Below are 19,247 nucleotides of genomic sequence, written 5' to 3'. Positions count from 1 at the left end.
GTTATGTAAATCAAAGAGTCTTAAAAGGGCTCATCCCTCGCATTTGGGGTGTGCTCGGACCTGGTCACGAGTGCACTGCACCCAGCGCGCTATTAATGAAAGTTCTTTGTTTCACTTTATTTGACCGTCTCCAAAATTTTAATTAGAGATATTTGTCACAATTCTTTTTATTACAAATGTCATCATTTCTGACAGACTGAGCTGGCAAGAATTCATCTAGTCTTGGGTAGCCATGCTTGACCATAGTTTGCTTAGATAAAGTTTTTGTTTCTTTCTTAACAATTGAGTGAGTATGATACGATCGCAATATGAACAGGAGAGCTCAAATAGACTGATACTGTCTGTATTCAGTTGTTGTGTTGTATCTCATCCATGCTTTTCTTTTGGTGGGGTTAAAGCTGTAGTTTCTGAAGCAGCTGAGCAGGCTTAATGGCTCACTGCTGCTGAAAGAAGTTCTTCTAGCTGTGTCCCTTCACTGGGGCTGTCTCTGCTGTTAGTGCTTGGCTCAAGAGCTCCGCAGCAGGTCATTGCCTTTGTGCATCTGGGGTAGTTTTCTCTTGAACTGGGAGCTGTTTTATGGGTGGCTTCTTGAGTGCACTGACTGGTGTAATCTGTGTTGTAGGAGGGAGTTGAACCTTCTTCTGTAGGGAGTGGTGACCTTGTAGATCAGCTGACTCCACCTTACAAATCACATCTTCATTTAACTGACTGTATTGACAGACTCTGAAACAAGTTCTCATTCAGTTTCAAATGTTTGCAACCAAAATGTGGTGTTTTCAGATAACTGGGAGTCAGGAGAAAACTGGGTCCCCCAGATGGCACTGTCGAAGATTACAACCTGTGGGAAAGGACAGGTGCTACAGCTGGCTGTTTGCGGAGTCGTCTTGATCCTGGATAATAGTGAGGTTTACACAGACTTCAACTTTTAGGAAATGAGTAGGAAGTGAATGTCCTGAGGGGGTTATGACCTGCTTTCAGCTTTGATTTCAAACCAAGGACTCTTTTTTTCATAAAAAAATATATGGTTCTCTGTGACTTGCAGATTTCAACTTTTGTTATTTGTGTTGTAGAGTGTGTAGCAAAGACTATTAAAAGGACTTTCCAGGCCTTTCACAACTCTGGATGTGTGGATATAACTGTTGCGGACTTTCTGTCTTTTGCAGTTGCTGCGGGAGCTCAAGCATCCAAATGTCATTTCTCTGCAAAAGGTGTTTCTTTCTCATGCTGACAGGAAGGTGTGGCTTCTCTTTGACTACGCTGAGCATGACCTCTGGGTAAGGTAAATTGTTTGTAGGTACCAGGTTTAGAGTTTTAGCTGCAGCAAAGGGACAAGATCAGGGGAGACATCATTTTAAGCACGGTATAGCCTCATACTCCATGCTTGTTGGGTGCATTTTCAGTACTAAAGGGAAAGCAATGGAAAATGTTGAGTCAACACAGTACACAGTTAACCTGTGATCTCTTTAAGAAAATAAAAATCTACAATCAGTTCTCAGTAGCTAGAACTCTAGTTAAATAAATATAGCATAAAACCGCCTATTACAGTTAAAGTAGGGTGCAGGAAAATGTAATTGATGATGCAAGTGAATTCCCTTTGAAAAATGACAAACTTATTTTCTGATTAGGACAGTTTAGAGTTTGTTACATTGATTGTCATCTGTGAATACATGAAGTGAGAGTAGTACCACTGTATATAATGGAAATTTAATTTATATGTTTCAGTAGGAAGAATTTTTACTCAACTCCTCTGCAGAAATTCTATATATTTGGGAGGAAAGCTGTTTATTCCTAATTGCAAGATAGAGCTTTAAAATATAAACATGTTGGAGTCAAAGTACTTGTTTTAAGATAGATACCACTTTCCTGTGTTAACTCAGTATTTTTAATCTTAATACCCATTTGGAATACATAAAAAAATAAAGTAGGATCATGAAAAATTAAAAATACCATGCAACCTTGACTTCCCTGAAAAAAGGTGTGTTTGCCTCAAATTAATTGACATACAAGTTGACCATTGCTCTCAATGGTACAAATATTGTAATACTAACCTTAAAAGATACTAAGATTCAGATCAAAGGGTGCAGTGGAAGCAATTTGGAATGAGATGGACGTTTTTATGTTTGTGTTCATGTAAGAATTTAACAGTAATAGTTATGAGTTGTTTTTTCTTCAGCATGTAGCTTAGTACAAATCAGAGTAAAATTAGTTTTGGAAAATGGTGTTTCTTGTAGTTGGGAATAACTCGGTAGCATTTGCCTAAAAACTAGTGTGTCGGTTTTCTTTCTGCTAAGCTAAATCAAAGATACTTTCTCACTGTTAAGTGTCTTGCAAGTTCTGGTACTTGGCACTGGGATTTTGTTACCAAAATAAAATTAGAGACAAAGAAAGTTACCAAACAGCTGAAATGTTGAGACATTCCGAAGGCTGATAAACAAAAAACACAACATCTTGAGGAAATTGAGTAAAGTTGGTTTTGGTTTTGTTTTTTTTTTTTTAATGTGGAGGAAAAACAAGCACATTCTTTTTTTCCCACTGCTTCCCTGCATTTATGATATGCTAAGCTACAGAAGTTTAGCAATGTTCGAGGTTTTTTTCTGTTTCAAAATGTGCTGCAAGGATTTATATTTGTTAGGGTGATTGTGGCTATTAGTTACCTGTCTTTGTTTGTATTTGTACATTTCTACATTGCTTCATATTTAACCTAAATCACTGCAGAAGCATTTCTGTTAATGAAACACTGGTTTGTATATAAGTAACTTAGGAATGACCCTCAATTTTGACTTCTATGCTTACTTGCACATAGCTGTATGAATTCCAAAGCTCCCCAGTCATACCATCTCCTGGTTGTTCCCTGTACATGGATGAGAGAGACTTAGTTGCAGTGTCTGGACTGGCTCTGTGCCCCAGCTATGGACCAAGCCCTCCAGTGCTGTGCATATTTAGCACAACAGGTGTCGAGTAAGGCTGGGAAAGGGCACAGAGTGTATTAGAGCAGGAACAAAAAAGTCCAGGACAGCCATCTGTTTTTCTACCTGTCTCTGAAGATTCACTTCTCTCTGTCCACTGTGTGAAAAATAACATTAGCTTTGGAGTCGGAGAAAGTGGGAGGCGAAAACTTGTAGCTGAGGGATGCTCATGCACATGGTGCTTGGCTGCCTGTGCAGGGACTGTCACCTTTTCATCAGTGTTTCTTTCCTCTGTGCAGCTTCATTTTTATCATTGGCAGGGCAGGAATGTGCCTGTTCCTCACAGGAAAGCCAAGCCTGATGCTTGAAGCAAAGGAGGGCAGGCTGTACGGAGCTGGGCTGTAGCAAGAGAGGAAAGGCAGTTTCCCAAAGGGCGTGGGGGAGTTGGTTTAGCTAACTAGCACCTGGAATATGAGAGATCAGGAAGGTAGGAAGAACACATGATAGAAGTTTGGTGCCAGGTTTTGGTGATTACAGAAGTGCAAACCATTACAGAATTAAGAAGTTTGTCCTAGAAATTGCCTGTGTTTGAAGGAAACGAATGGAAATGGTTACCATGGCCATGGCACACCTTGCTATTGAAGTTAGTGACACCTGAGGCTCAAGTGCTAAGACAACATAATCCTTTTGGACTCCTCATTGTTGCTAGACATCATTACTTGTATATACACTTAAAATTGCTAAAGGTTTTTTCCATGTCTGGCCTGGTGACTGACTTTCAGATGGACAGATCTATAGCTTTGCTCTGTCAGCAGCTTCTGTTTTGAGAGTACTGTTTTAAGAGTACAGTGAATAAAGAAGCAATAAATCGGGGCTTCTGATTTAAATGTGAAAAACTCCCAGTACAGTTAGCAAAAGTTTCTGTTTGGCATTAGGTCTTGAATAATACACTGTCATTATTACTGTAGGAGAAAAACCTAAAAGTGAAATAGTGTAGGAGGTAATGCCCTTGTAATATGTGATGTGACAGACAAGATATCAGCATATCTTAGCAAAAAGACTCCCCAAACAAAAACATCTCTAAAACCTCCAGGATCAGTGATCTGCTAGGAAATTAGCTTTGACAGTTGTATTGGTTTTGTATTCCTCATACCAGTGTGCGAGAGTGAGTGAGCAGCTCTGTAGGGCTTAGCTGCCTGCTGGGGTTAAACCTCAGCGAAAACTGATTTCATTTTTGAGAGATTTTCTTGAGACAGTGATCACTTTACCTAGTACAGTATTAATTTTCTAGTACTTAAGGTACATGTTTCTAGTTTTGAAAATGAATCATAAGGGGTTGGAAAAAACCTAAGAAGTTTGTGTAAGGAATCAGTGGCAGTCTTTTTGCGCAAACATTACACTTTTTTTATTTTCCTTTCTTTTTTCCCCTTCGCAGCATATAATCAAGTTTCACAGGGCTTCTAAAGCAAACAAGAAACCAGTTCAGTTACCTCGAGGAATGGTGAAGTCGCTGTTATATCAGATCCTAGATGGTATTCACTACCTGCATGCTAACTGGGTGTTACACAGGGATTTGGTAAGTGGATCCACAATGGGTTTTAGCACTGGGATGATGATTGAGGGCAAGGATTGTTTTTTTTAATGAAAAATCACTGGGAAACAAAAAAGCTTGTGCTAATAAATATGTATTTTTACGCTGCAGTCAAACAGCCTTGATTAGTAGAGTGAATTTTAAAAGCTGGCTGTTATCTGATATGCTTATGAGGGCAAGTGTATCAGACGGCTGTTTTCATTTTTTTGATTTTTCTAAACAAACTATTTTAAAAGTCTTCACTTAAATAACAGGCACATTGAGGTACAGAAAATACCTCTGGTAGTATCACTGCAGGCAAGATAAATAACTAAATGAGGCTTTTGTGTAGGTGGGGGAGAGGATGATTGGCTGTAAGAACTGCTGAAAAATAAAAATTCTCTAAAATTAAGTTTTACATAGGAAAGTAGCTTTTGAAGGCCATTATCTTCTCCTAATATTTATAATCTACCAGAAATATAGCCACGCCAACTTCTGAAGTATTCTGCAAGTAAACTGCTGTTTATCCAAACCACAGTGTAAGCAAAACGTTTTGAACCTGAGTGTTTTTTAGTCATCAAATTCTTTTAAATTGGTGAATCTCACCAATTCTTATCTATTTGCCCTTGAATATGCTCATAGCTAGCTGGCCTTGTTTTGTCTGTTGTCTTAAAATTTGGTAGTTTTCCTGAGCCAGTTGTCTTTAGCTCTTATTCTTAGAAGTAAAGTGAAAAAAAAATGCTATCAAAGTATGATACCTACATATGATAGTTCTAATTATTGAAATTTCATTTGTGTATGAGAGTATCATTACTTTGACCTTTCATTGCTCTGAGTCCTTATTACCAGTTCTATTCTGTTTGGTGCAATAAGTCTGGCTTCCTTATTACTCTTCCTTTTAGTCTTTGAACAGGTTTTAGTAGTGTTCCTAGGAAGGTGGTCAAGGACTAGTTATTTGTCTATTTTCATGCCTGATACATGCTTTTACAGATTGCCAATATCTCTTTTTAAAAGATGGGAAAAGATTTATCTCTGCTAAACATCATTTTCAGAACTGAAATACAAAGAAGCTTTGTTTTATTGAAGTCATTGTATGAATGTTGCTTCTAATTTGCTCCTGGTTTTAGGAATAGAACAAAAGCCTCAGCACTGAGTGGAAAAAAGAAAATCAAAAATATTCTGGTGGTCTTGTGATAACTCAAAGTAGTGGAGCAAAATATAATAAAGAAATTCATAGTGCATCTTACTACTTAGAAAACTTGGTTTGAAACCAAAATGTAATGTCTTCCTTTCATGTTCTACCTTCAATAGTACTCTCAGTATATTTTTAAGAGGCATACAGAAAGTAAATGACCTGTTATCAAGAATCAGATTATTCTCATATTTTACTTTCTACAGTTTCAGAAAATTTGTTAACTTAAAACTCAGTTAGGCTTAAAAGAAAACCATGCATGTTGTTAACTGGATGGCTCAGGAGATGGGTAATTTTTTACAGAGCCTTTCACATCTAGGTCTGTAGCTCAAATACAGTATAAGTTGGCAACTGCAAAAAACTATTACCATCTCATTTTCTGGTCTGTGTGAAATGAGTTGGTGGTCTCAGTCCAGCATGAAGTTTTCTTCCAGCAGAAAATCCACCTCACAATTGGCTATCTTTTGATAATCTGAGGAAAAGACCAAAAGCTTAAGGCAGAGACTGAGAGGTCTTCCCACCGGAACCTTGTCAAGCTGTTTTGGTGAGAATCCTATAAAAGCTGTACAGGGGCTGCCTGTGCTGCCTTGTCTGTGGAAACCTTCAGGCTTGTCATTTTGAAACTGTCCAGTTTGAGCTGCATCTAGAAGGCACGTGTTTCATACAGGACAAAAGACAGAATTGTACCTACCAATGCTCTCTTCCTTTTATTTTAGTCGTAGAGTTCCTGGGAGTAACCTGAGTAACAAAAAGGATTCTACCTAGTGTTTTGTCTTAGAAAGACAGGGTGGTGAAAAGTAAAGCTAAAAATTGGGACTTTGCTAGCACCTATATTCTGATTCAAAGCAGAATAACTGATGTTAATGCTTAGATGTGGTTTTCTATTCCAGAATATGTTACTCTTCAGGAATAACAGTGTTAAGTCGTCGATTTTAACTCCAGATTGGATGGCTGGACAGATTTACTATGTTTTTCTTACTGTGCCTTTAAAATGATAGGTGTTGCTGTAGTTTCTAGGTGGTTTATATTTTCCTGGATTTAGATACACCCACAGAGCTGCTTAAGTAACACGCTTGCTTTCATGTCATATACTAGCTATTATAAGAGTGATGGTGCTTGGGGGTGGTAGAAAGCTAAAGAGTGTAGTACTTTGGCAGAAAAATCTGTTATTTGCTACTTCTCTCTCATAGACTAAGGATTTTTTTAAAGGGTATGAGTTATTTATATGATTATCTTCCATCTAAGTGCAATTTTCTGCTTTTGGTTTGATTTTCTGTTGGGTTTTTTGGTGGTTGGGGTTTTTTTTTAAGATGTCTTAGTGAAGTTAGCTTTTAGGTAGGTAATGTTCTGGAGTTTGAGATCTTGACTTATGTAACCAGAAACAAAGTATAGCATAAAGCAACTCCTTTTTTGCTAGTGTCCACAAGCCACACAGTAAAACTTAGTGGCTATTAAATCACAGGAACTTAAGACTGAAATTTGTCTTCACAGTGTTGGAATCAAGGAATCTTAATTTATTTAAGATTTGTATAAATGACTATCCTTCTGTATGAAACGGTAAAAACTGTAAGAAGACAACAATTGTCTGTTGTGAATTTTGTATTCATGGTTTGTCTTTAACAAAGAAAATACCTACAAATCTTTACATTAACTTAACTATTTAAGTAGTTAACTGGTTTTTTTTCTTTCTCTGGGTGCATGAAAGCCAGGTCACCATTTCCATCAGAGCAGGGGAGATGTTGATTGCATTTATCTTTGAATACTGCAGTGCTTCAGTAGTTAGATTTTCCATAAGTCTTTGAAACACCCCAGTAGAATTTTTCAACAAATAAATGCCAGCCTTTTTTAAATTTCTTACTTCACTTGCATATTCTTCAGCTTTTTTAAATTTCATGGCTTAAAGTAATTGAAAGCAGATAGTTTATTCATGCTCTGATTGTAGCAGGAAGGAAATAAGAATGCTTCATATAATTACCACAAAGTGCATCAATTACAGTTTTAATAATATTTTGAATTTAGTTATGAAGCATGCATTTTGCTTACTTCTTTTCCTAGTATTTTTTCCATTTTATAATATCCAGCTATTGGACTTCTTCCTTTACTGCAAGTTCTTATTCTATACTAAAAATAAGCATAAGCAGAAGATTATCCATAGATCTGTTTTCATCAGTCTGCAACCTCAACAGCAAGGGAAAAGAGAAGATGCATTTTACAGCATGCTTGGAAGGTTTTTTCAAGTAATGGACTCAAAACAGCAGTCCCTTTGCATGGTACAGTAACTTTTGTGCCATGCCTGTTAGTATTTGAAAGTGCATCTTTAGTAATATTTTGCAGTAGTCCTGTCTACACAGTCAGGATCCAGTCTCAGCTAAGAGAGGAGCACCCCTCCACTACATGTGTGGTCACTGACAGTAAGATTAGTCTGCAATTTACATTAATAATAGAATTTGCATCTAAACTATTTGAAGTACTTCCATGGTGCAGCAATGCTTAAAAGCATACCACCACACCCCCAAAAAAACTACAAACAAAAAACCACAGAGGAAATCTCACAGGTCTTACTTATAGTACTGCAGCTGGGACACTAGGATAAAATTATTTTTGTTTCTAAATCTTCAGGCTACATTCTCTGGCTCATCTCTTTATGTGGGGTGTGAGTGGGTGTTGAACAGATGAATTGCCACTTGGCAAGCCAGGTATGGAAGAGGGGTTAACACAGTGTTGGGCTCCTGCTTCCTGTTCCCCTCCTCCTGTATCTTGCCAAAGGAATGACAGTTTCTAAACCTTTGTCAATAACATCTGTGTCCTAGTTAGTCTGGGACTGTGTCACTGTGGATGTGAGCATTTGCAAACTAGCGCAGGATATTGCTAGTGAATGCGTACTGTGTAGCTCAGCTAAACTGCTGCTTTGAGGTAGTCAAGCTTTATTATAGTTGGAACATAACTTCCTGAGACCTGGACTCTTCCCAAGGATACCTACTGCCAGGTTTGGGATTAGAGATGTTCTAATGAGTGAGGAGAAGCCACTGCCAGGCTCTCGAAGGTGAATCACTTAATCGTGTGCATTAGGCAAAGCTAAATATGTGGAACTTTTACCCTGGCAGCTTACCATTTTCCCCATTAGAGCTTTAGAATCCAAGGATTTCTCCCTCATCAATACTCAATGATGGTTTCAGAAATACAGGAATGCCCTTTGGTCTTGCTGTAGAGCTGCCAAATCTGCGGTCATTTGAAGGAATGAACCTAAATGCTTAAAAAGAAGAAAAAAATAATAGGAAAAGCTGTGCACATTACTAGAAAGAAGTTTGCAGCTTTTAAAAGCAGAGTGGTTTTCTATTCTACTCTGTTTAAGTATATCAACAGGTATAATAGGCATCGTTTCCCGAAAGGCATTATAATGACTCAGTAGTGATTTTCTTTCAGAGGAGGAAAAAAAAAAAAGCCCAGTCCAAGCCCAGTCACTCTTTTGGTTATCAGCTGTTACATTTCCCAGGATTTTTGTTTGCAAGGTGTTTTTCATTAGATGTGCGCTTTCGTGAGATCACAGAAGAACGGTGTGTCTGGCAGAACCTTGTTTTCTTGCATATGCTTACAATTACATCCTTTTCTCTGAGTTGTAGTTTACTATAATTTTAAATATTCTATAGTTAAAATAATATCTAGTGTACCTTAATACTTCTATTTATGGGGAACATGACTACTCCCTTACCTGCCTTTCTTAGTATTTTCTTTGTCTTAGATTAAACTTTCAAACGAGTAACTAATCCAAATATAGAAATGATCAAAGGAGATTGCAAAACTTAAGTATTTGGTTCTCATGCCAGTGATTAAAAAAAAAAAAAAAAAGAGAGACACCACCAAAAAAAGGAAAACAACCCAAAAAACTTGAAAGAAAATAGCCTCTTAGGTCAAACTTTTGACTGAATTATGTCTGTCAACTTTATACAAATGCAGATTTAAAAGTAGAAGTGGAGCATATTGCCTGAGTACTACCAGCCTTCCAGTTAGAAAAGTATGGAGAGATGTGTGAGTTTGTGTAGAGATCTTTGAGTTTACCGTAGAGAAGCCTATAGAGATACATAATATAATGTGCTTCATATTCATATATGCAAATCATTGTGAGACCACTTTCTTTGAAAGGTCATAGCCATAAGGAAGGGGATGTACCTGTGAGGAAAAAAGGAAATGTCACTCGTGTCTTCAAGGAGGATCTGGGAAATTACATGCCAGTCAATCACTCTTGCCTTGATCATTGGAAAGGTGATGGATCAAATCCTCCTGGAAGGCATTTGCAAGCATCTGAAAGATATGAAGGTGATTGGGAGTAGTCAACATGGATTTTTATGAAGGGGAAACCGTGGTTAGCCAACTTGAAAGCCTTCAGTGACTAACTTGATGGATGGCATAACAGCAGTGGATATTGCTTCCTTTAGTAAGACTTTCCACTCTGCATCCCATACATCCTTGTAGACAAACTAATGAAGTAGAGACCAGGAAGTGCACAGTGAAGTGGATTGAGAACTGACTGAGTTGATGGGCTCAAAGGATTGTGATCAGTGCCATGAAACTGAGCTGGACACCAGTCACTAGAGTGGTGTCCCAAGGGTTGATTCTGAGACCAGTGCTGTTTAACATCATCGTCAGTGATGTGAACAAAGAGAGAAAGCACACCCTCAACAAGCTGGCAGATCATATCCAGAGGTGCCTTCCAACCTCAGCCATTCTGTGAATGTGTTATATCTTTATCATTTGATCTGTCTTGAAAAATTACTGTTTTTTCAAAGTCTAAAATCCAGCTCATGACAAATAATAGAAGAGAAACCAAGGGGATGGGGAGCTATGAGGGAGTAAGCGTAAGGTGAATATGAAAGATCAAATAGCTCATATGGAATAAGTAACAATGTGAAGAACGCAGTGAAATACGAAACCTTTGCAGCAAAGGAAGACGTTTTTGCAATGTATCTTGACAGCAGTATGATGAGGGGGAGGATGTGGTACCATTTTCTTTTCCTGAAGAAAAAAGGTGACATATCACCAAAAGTTTTTTTGGAAGCTGTGTGGTCAAAAAATGAAAGATATACTTCTACTGGATCATCAGTTGTTATGGACTTTGGTATGAAACACTTGTGTAACACTAGTGTCTCTAGAAAGAGATACCTAAAGATATTAAAAAACCTGTCAGTTCTATAGGATTAAAGTGTTACAGAGATTTGTATTTTTAGACCTTTATTGGATTAGCCCTATATCTTTTATTCTTAGCTGGAGGTGCTAAGTACTGGAATCCAATGGAAAATATAAATGAAAACAAAATATTTAGTCTACTCCTCCAATTGTATTTGGGTCTTCATTGCAAGGCTTCCTGGTGATTTTTTAAATTGACAGTCTTTAAAGATAGTGAAAAGTTTTTAGTTTGTTTTTTTTAATTCACAGGGAACATCCATTCAAGTAATTCCTGAATATGAATGTATTCTTTCATAGCTTTTTATAGGTTGATCATCTTCAACCTTAGATCTCTTATAAGAAAATGCAAGGCCATTTAACAAGTTTTAATTAAGGATAGTGAAAGGATACTATAAACTCAAAGATTTATGTAATATGTGAGATCAACAGAAAACACCTGAAAATTTTTATCCAAGCAACTGATGTTTAGCAAAGTGTCCTAAAAATCTTGATAATATTTTACCACACTGTGCTGTTAGTTTCAAATTAATAATAAGATGGAGTGCTGAATAGGGGAACATTTGGTGGGTATTTTTCTGATTTCCAAGTGAAAAGCTCGTTTCTTAAGTTGATTCAAATGAAAGTAAGGTGCAAGAAAAGGTCGGAAATCTCTATTTCAGGTATGGGTTTTTCAAATCCACTTCTCTTAGACTCCTGCTTTTGTTCAAAGCCCCGTTTACCTGATTGCTGAGTCCAACCTTATCTGTAATTTTTTGTAGCCTTTTATTACCTTCTACAGGTGTTTCCAGAAGATCTGACTGTATCTGTTTGTCTGGAGTACTGACTTACGCTTTGTCTGGTGGAACCTAAATTTAGTTTTTCTGCTTTTTAGCTCAGTATTTCTTTTCCATAAACCATCGTCAAAATAATTAATCCTCTGTGGTGATTAAACCGAAGTCTCGCAACCTTCATGTTTACAGCTGGCAATAATACTGGCAACTATTTTTTGCTCTATTAGTGGGTATATCTTGTTTTGAAACTACAGTAAATACAATCTTTGTCCAAAGTTTAAAGGGGAGGTCAAGAGAGAGCAATATATGTATTATAAGAGGAGCTTTGCTAATTTACCAATTCAATAATGTGACCAAACCTAGGCAGAATTACTCTAAGACTGTTATTGCGTGGAGAAAATACAAATAGAGTTTCTGAATTTGGAGTTCTGTAAACAGTGTCAACTTCTATTGAACTGCCACAACGTGTCTTGGGGACATACAAGTGCAACACAGATTAGTATTTGTAGACATGAAGTTGCATTACATGATTATTGATGTTTTAGTGATATATTTTTGCCTTATCTGCTGTAGAACTGTCAGACACAAGAAGCAATGGAAGTGGAGTATTTTTTCCCTAACATTTCTACATCATTGTAAATCAAATAATTTTAACCAGTAATCCTAGGCAGATTAAGAGGCAGTGAAGAACCATTGCAAAAGGGGAACTACAAATTTGAATCTGAAAGCAACTTGTAGTTTTTCTTTTTATTAATATAAACGCTGTAAATGTGAAGAGTACTGCTTTTGTTTTCTCTCTCCTTGTTTCCCTGGAGTCCTTCAGGACTAGATCCAGTGTTTCAGGACTGATCTTTATAACCACTTGTATCTTTACCTTACAGGATATGAAGTCAATGCAGACCTCTTCTCTGCCTTTGGGAAGTTTGTCCTTGTCTGGTGGAATATATGTTTAATAACAGCACCAGAAACACAAGTGTCCTCATATTGCATATTGACTTGTGAACTGGAAACAAGGTGGTGCTTTAGAGTTCTAGATATGCAAAATAATAGCATTGCTTTTACAGTCTCTAGGAAAAAATAGTATATAAAAAAAAAACAAGTTCTGTTTTTACAAGGAAAAAACCCCATTGTGTTGATGTGTTGATACTGTGTAGCTGCTTAAGGAGATAAAGATCACCTCTGCAAGCTGGTTCTTTGTTAGTTTCCCCCAAGTAAGCTTTGTATCTGTTAGCAAAATTCAGGTACATTTGGTAAAAAGATAGGATATCAAAACAGACCATTTCTTTCAAATTTCATGAGAAATAGATGTCAGATACAGGAGGGCATGTGTTGTGGGAGAAATGCATTGAGAGTTGCACCAGAGCCAACTGGTAAAATACTTCTGCTATTACTTTTTTCAGGCTTAGAAATACTTCAACTTAAATTCCAAGGCATTTGAGTAGATTGATAACTAAAGTAGAATAATGTAATGAAAATTATATGGGTGTCATGTAAGTAATATTGAGGAATATCATTCATAGATGGATACCTGATACATAGATAATTTTTCTATCTATCCACCTGTATATATATGACACATTTGACAATGCAAATACATGAGCTCATGGGAGGACTATAGTAGATCTCTTTGTTTTCTGTAACTATGAACTTGTTCTTTCATTACTAGCCTGTTTTTTCATGTGCTGGCTTTCCAAGATGGCCAAGTAACTAATTCTGGTGCTGGAAAGAGTAATGTAGGTATCACTGTTTGAAGGTTAACTCAAGTCATCTCAGTGCATTGCCCTGCAGTAGTTAGAGGTAAAGTGGCTGCAATAACTCATATCCATTTAGATAAATACATTTAGAGGTAAGACTTCTACAGAGGAAAGGCATTCTAGAAACTTCAGATGGCATTTCTGCCACTAAGGTGATGAGCTGTACTAGCCAGACAGAAAAAGTATCAGCAAACTTGTGGTTCTGACCTGAGAGAGGTATGGGGGATCGGAAGCTCTTTCATCACAAATCTACCTTTGAAGTAAGCTTAGTCAATAAAATCGCTGCAGTAGGATTTAAAAAAACCCTAGAGTATGATTTTAGAAACAGATACAGTTTGAAATTTAGTTTTGTTGTTTGGGTTTTTTTTAACTGCTAAATACCTTAAGATTGTGTCAAAGTTAACACGTTAAATGCTGTGAGAGAGAGCATTTGTTCAAAATACAGGCAGGAGCCATAGTAAATGCTTTTACTGCAGTCTGCTGTAGAAAGAAGATGCTGTGTTTTGTTTGATTTATACTCGTAGAGGAAAAGATTATAAGAAAACAGTCATTTGATTAAATCTAAACAGTTTTCAAGTAACCTTATAAATAGGACAAACTTATGTAAACTTATAAAAAGCTTGTTCTTTATGAACTCCCAGCTTCATGTCTTGCTCTTAACATTAGTGACACAAAACACAATCTTTAAGGTGTTGTTTGAAATACAAAGTTGCTTTAACAGGTAAACAGAAAGCCCACGCAACCACTGGAAAGTGCATACTAATAAATTACTTAGGTTTTTCACCTTTGTTATTTTTTCTTAATCCAGAACAGGGGGAGTTGTGTTAGTCAATACAAATAGAGTGATATGGAAGCAATGAAAGTATTATTTAAATGAAAAACAATAAAATAGGGCTGTTAAGAAAAATGGTATGAGTTACCACAACTGCATGCAATCCAAGGAGTAAATAAGGCAATTTTCTGCCTTTGTGTGAAAGGGTTGGGATGTATGACATTACAGTAGTACTGAATATCTGTCAACCTGTGGAAACTGCTCCAACAAAATTAATGAGTAAAAATGGTACTCAGTGTTTCTATTACTCATTCAAAATCCCTACTTGTGAGACAGAACTCTAAATATAAAAAGGAGTTGGAATTATATGTGGAATAACATAGTACCTAAAAACCAGTTTCAGAGCACGCTCTGCTCTTGCATTTGATCCTGCTCTGATGTGTCCACAGCATCTGGAGTCATCCTGACCTCTGCTGCTTTAGCAAAACCCTTAGGAAATATATTTCTTCAAGATTGATTGTTTTAATGTGTAAAGTTTGTTACTACACTTTTGAATGATGTGTTAATGATATTTGACTTGTTAGATTTTCCTGCTATAGTAGTATTTTTGGCCTATGATACCCACCTTTTCTTTCTTGGAGACTTAATACAGAAAGTCATGCCCTGCAGCTTGTCCTGATGTCCTGAGAAATGTAATTAATTTTTTTTTTCTTTCAACTTGAATTCAGATCCAATGAAAGTGATAGAAAAGCCTGTGTATTAGTGGTGTACAGGCTTTGAAAGGAAATTTTTGGACTGTGTTCAGTGCATAAAAATGTAATAGTGAGACCAACAGCTTTTATCAGATTGAAACAGAGATAAAATACAGTTGATGGTAAGTAGCAGAAGGCCTCCCTGGCCTAGATACAGCATCCTTTTATCTTGCCAAACACTTCCTGTACTTTTAAAATTTTTGAGCATGTGTGCTTTGATAATTTAGAGTTTTGTTTTTGTTTGGCTGTTACTGCTATTTTAACAACTCCAAGTTTTAATGAGAATTTTATTTAGATGCTTGATTTATTTATTTTAAACAGCTCTGGGATGTTCTTTATAGGAAAATAATTACAGGAAGTATTACATTAAAATAGGTTTTCTTAATTTTCCAGTACTTTTCACAATTAATGTGTTCTGTAATAAAAAGTGTTTTGATGCTTAGATTTAATACATGTTGAGTTCTGTGGAGCCATTGTTTTCACCAGTGGTTGTGGTGGTCTTTTGATTATAATTTATTTTAAAGCCCCAAATCAGTTAATAGATGCAACAGAAATGATCTTGATTGTGAATACACATCTTTGAATTCAAGGAAAGAAATTAACTTCAGAAAAGTGCTGATACTATCACTTGAATGAGGGTGTATTGACACTGTTATTGTGCGAGAGTGCTGTTTAGCATTGAAGTAGTCAGTTTTGTTCAAAGTGGAAGGAAAATGGATTATTTTCTTCAATCAGAAAATATTCCAAAAAGACAGTTCCAGTCTCTAATGCAATAAGGGAGCATCCCACCTTGATAATAAGGAACTATTTTGGTGTATGTTGTGACTGCTTGAAGATTAACAAGGTTGTTAGAGATGTACTTGAAGAAGCATGAACGTTGAATGTGTTGTTGGTCATAGACCAAAGCCTAGTAGGTTTTGCTTCACAGCTCTTCCTGTCTGAGGACTTAACTGGGAAGTGATAAACCACAACAATATATTAAAATTTCTACTGCTATGCCACAGAAGTACTCTTTTAAGCAGGCTACATTTTGCTAAGCCCTTGCAGCTGTCTTTCTAAACCTTTTTGATTATTTTTTCCATACCATTGAATTATGAACTTCACAGCTAGACATTTTTAACTTGTGTTTCATACTTCTCAGGCACTTGCTCACATACAATTGAAGAAGTTCAGTTTTGATTTGGTATGATTGTAGAGTTGTGTTTTTGATTCTGTTCCTGTATTGTTTAATACTTTGAAGTCTAAAATATAAAGTCATTAAATATAAATCTTAATAGAATCATTGAGGTCATGATTGCAAAAGCAAAACAATTTAGGGATAAAAGCCCTTTGCTTAGCGTTGTTCTTTTCAAGTTAAACTGCTTTTTTTTTAAATTGAAAAGGAGTGTTATACTTCTATCAGTTATCTTGTCACAGGTAGAAATGGGTGGCATGGCCAGTTCTGATTATTGGTGGCACAGCCATTAATGATGCACAAATAGCAGTGGTTAACAAAAGTCACTGGTGTGACTCACCCCATCACTGTGAATCCTCTGCGGAGTAATGTTTTAGTAGCCAAACTCGTAAGTATTGAATTATCCAAATGAAAATTAGTGAGGATGATACTAAAACCTTATTAAAAGATGCATTAAAATGCAGGTGTAAAGAGTATGAGTCTGTTCATAAATATACATACACTGCTGCAAAGAGTTAATAATAGGGGTGGGGAGGAGGTAGCATCTACGTTATAATAATACTATAATACAGAATTCAAAGGAATTTGTATTAGTCACTAATAGCTATGTTTAAAATCAGTCTTTGAAAATTACCAATTTCAGAAACAGACTAGTAGCAAAACAGTAGTTCCTGCAGACCTGGTTTGATGCTAAAAGTACTAAGAATCAAAGATCTCAAATGGCTAAGCTGTCTGAAAAGGCACATCTTTTCCTCGTTGCTTTGATGAGTTAAGTGTAGTTAGAGGAGGACTCAGCAGCAGAGTACTTTTCCTGGAGCATGAGACAATGTTCTGTGATTTCCAGACATCTAGTATGCAAACACAGAATAAATAATCATCTCCTGCTACTATCAGTAACTTGCTCTGAGCAACAGGAATGCTGGTTTTGGTGGTGAGGCGGTTTTTTTTGTTTTGGTTTGGTTTTTTTGGTTTGTTGTGGTGGTGGTGGTGGTGGTTTTTTTTTTTTGGTCACATCTCATCAAGACAGACTGGTATAATTTTCATTTTGTTTGCATTTTTACCTTCAAAATAGAAATTCAGATAAGTAAGTTTTGAAGTCTTGAGTTTCCTCTCTGTGAATGTACACAAACATTTTCAGAGTATGTTAAGAAGCAGTGTGTGACTGCAGTGTTCATTCAAAGTAGCAGTCCTGCAGAAAAGATATGAAGAAAATGCATGGCTGGTAACCTTAACATGAGTCAATAGTCTTACAGAGTGAGGCAGGATACCTCACTCATATAAAAATCATATAAGGATCATATAAAGTGGAAGATACTGTGCAAGGCACGTAAAACAATCCCTCTACTGCAGGAGCAGTGTGTAATTTGGAGCACTTGACTTGAAATAAATAGGTGGCCCACGGCAGAACAGCTAAAGGGAATCCACCAGAATGATCATACATCCAGAAAAAAATAACCAACTAGGAAACACGGAGCAGGCAAGAGTTTGTGTGTTTGTTTGTTTTTAATCTAGGTGATAGGACTGAAGAGAGAGGTTTGTCTTGAGAAGTGTAAGAAGTTCTTGCAGTGAAGGAGGGGTTGTCTGCTCCTTCTGCTGATGTAGAAGAGGCAATGAGAGTAACCTTGTCTGTTGTGTGAGAAGGAAAGGAAAAACACTGCAGTGGAGAAGAATGAAAGAGAATAGATTGCCTGGGAATTGTGCAGCCTTCATCACCGGGGACTTCAGGATCAGAGTGAAGAGAGAGTGGTATCGCGTCAGGTCAGGCAGTTGGGTGAAGGTGACTGCCTGAAGTTCTGGCTGTAGCCTGTGGGGTTTTATGTCCTTTGTTCGAAATTAGCTTGCTTCTTAGGATTTCTTTTTACACTTTGCAAATAATGATTAAATTAGAAGCACCTAAAAATGATTCAGTGAGGATCTTTTTTCTCTCATCGATAGTAATAGTGATTAAATGCACAAGATGAGGATTTGTCCAGGTATCGCAACAAAGTGTCCTACAAAGCCAGATAAGATTTAGTGCTGTGCTATGGTCACAAGAATTTATTCATGAGAATGAATTCTTCCCCTGTTGTTGAGGTGGGGTTTGGGAAAGGAAGGGTGATTTTCCTGAAGTGTAGTTCTGTGGGGTTGCCAGAAACTTGTTAGTCTCTGAAGTTACAGCTGTAAATTGCTGCATGGCTTTTCACATTTGGTTTACGATCATAACAGGTTTTTCATTTGCATTTGTCTGGCATGAGCAAATTATTTTACTTAATGGCAAAACTAAAGATGCCTCTATTAGAACAAAAATGAGTGACTTCAAGTTGATTATTTGTAGTTATAAAAAAAAAGATAGCTGTCTTAGTGTGTTTTCAGAACAGAGTATAAAAATTGCTGAAAGATTTTTCTTCACTTGTTTAGCCGAAGTAATTTGAATAAGCTATTTCAGCTTTCATTTTTCTGAATAATTAAATTTTAATTGAAAATTAACAAATTAAACTAATGCTTATCCAGATTTCTCTTTTCTCTTTCTGCTTATTTTTCTTTGCAAATAAGTTTCTAATGTGTAATGAGTTGCCCAAAATCTGTGAGTTGTTGTTTTTTTTTGGTTTTTGTTTTTTTTCCTCCAGATGGCAGATTAGAGTAAAAGATACCTAACAGGAATCCCTCATCCGTATATTGACTTTTGTTAGTGAACTTCGGTGTTTTTCAGGGATTCCTCAAAATGCATATGTGCATTTAAATTGAATGGTCTTGTTTGGAAAATTCTTTCAACCAAAAATGTTGTTCCAGGCAATGATATTAGAAATGGGAACCTTCCTAATAAGACATCTTATTTAAAATTTAATTTTTTTAAACGTGATGCTGTATTTTTACAGTGATATGACTATATAAATATTTTTGTCTGTAGGAAGAATCTTCTGTTCCAAACAGAGCTGTTTAAGTGAAGGACCTTTGACTCTAGAAAAAAAGGTGAACTGCTGTGAATGGTTATTCCAGAACAACTGAGGGGTGTTTTTCATTTTGCAGCTTTAGAATACTCCTACACAGATTTCTAAATTGTCTCTGGTGTTAAACAGGTTCTGTAACTCCTGAAATCTTGAATGTGAGTCAGGGTGTTGATACTTATTTTGCTAACCAGTATTGTCTTATCTCATTGTGCTTTCTCTTCTCATTTCTACCTACCTTGAACTTAGGGT

At 36.6% G+C, this 19,247-nt stretch overlaps 1 protein-coding gene across 5 annotated transcripts in view; it reads left to right on the top strand.

Annotated features, from left to right (window-relative positions):
- CDK8 (cyclin dependent kinase 8) overlaps positions 1–19,247 on the top strand; it is a 72,418-nt gene that overhangs the window by 33,261 nt on the left and 19,910 nt on the right. For 2 of the 5 annotated variants that reach the window (XM_027652043.1, XM_027652034.1), the window contains exons 3-4: positions 1,164–1,274; positions 4,342–4,482. In XM_027652043.1, the coding sequence (XP_027507844.1) occupies positions 1,164–1,274; positions 4,342–4,482 (252 nt within the window). Of the gene's footprint in view, positions 1–1,163; positions 1,280–4,341; positions 4,483–19,247 lie in introns of those variants that run through there. The other 3 variants (XM_027652061.1, XM_027652053.1, XM_027652068.1) reach the window with 3 other exon arrangements.

Source organism: Corapipo altera, unplaced genomic scaffold (genome assembly GCF_003945725.1).
Source record: "Corapipo altera isolate COAL_440 unplaced genomic scaffold, ASM394572v1 0, whole genome shotgun sequence".
Taxonomy (NCBI): Eukaryota; Metazoa; Chordata; class Aves; order Passeriformes; family Pipridae; genus Corapipo; species Corapipo altera.
This window is presented reverse-complemented; position numbering and strand designations above follow the sequence as displayed.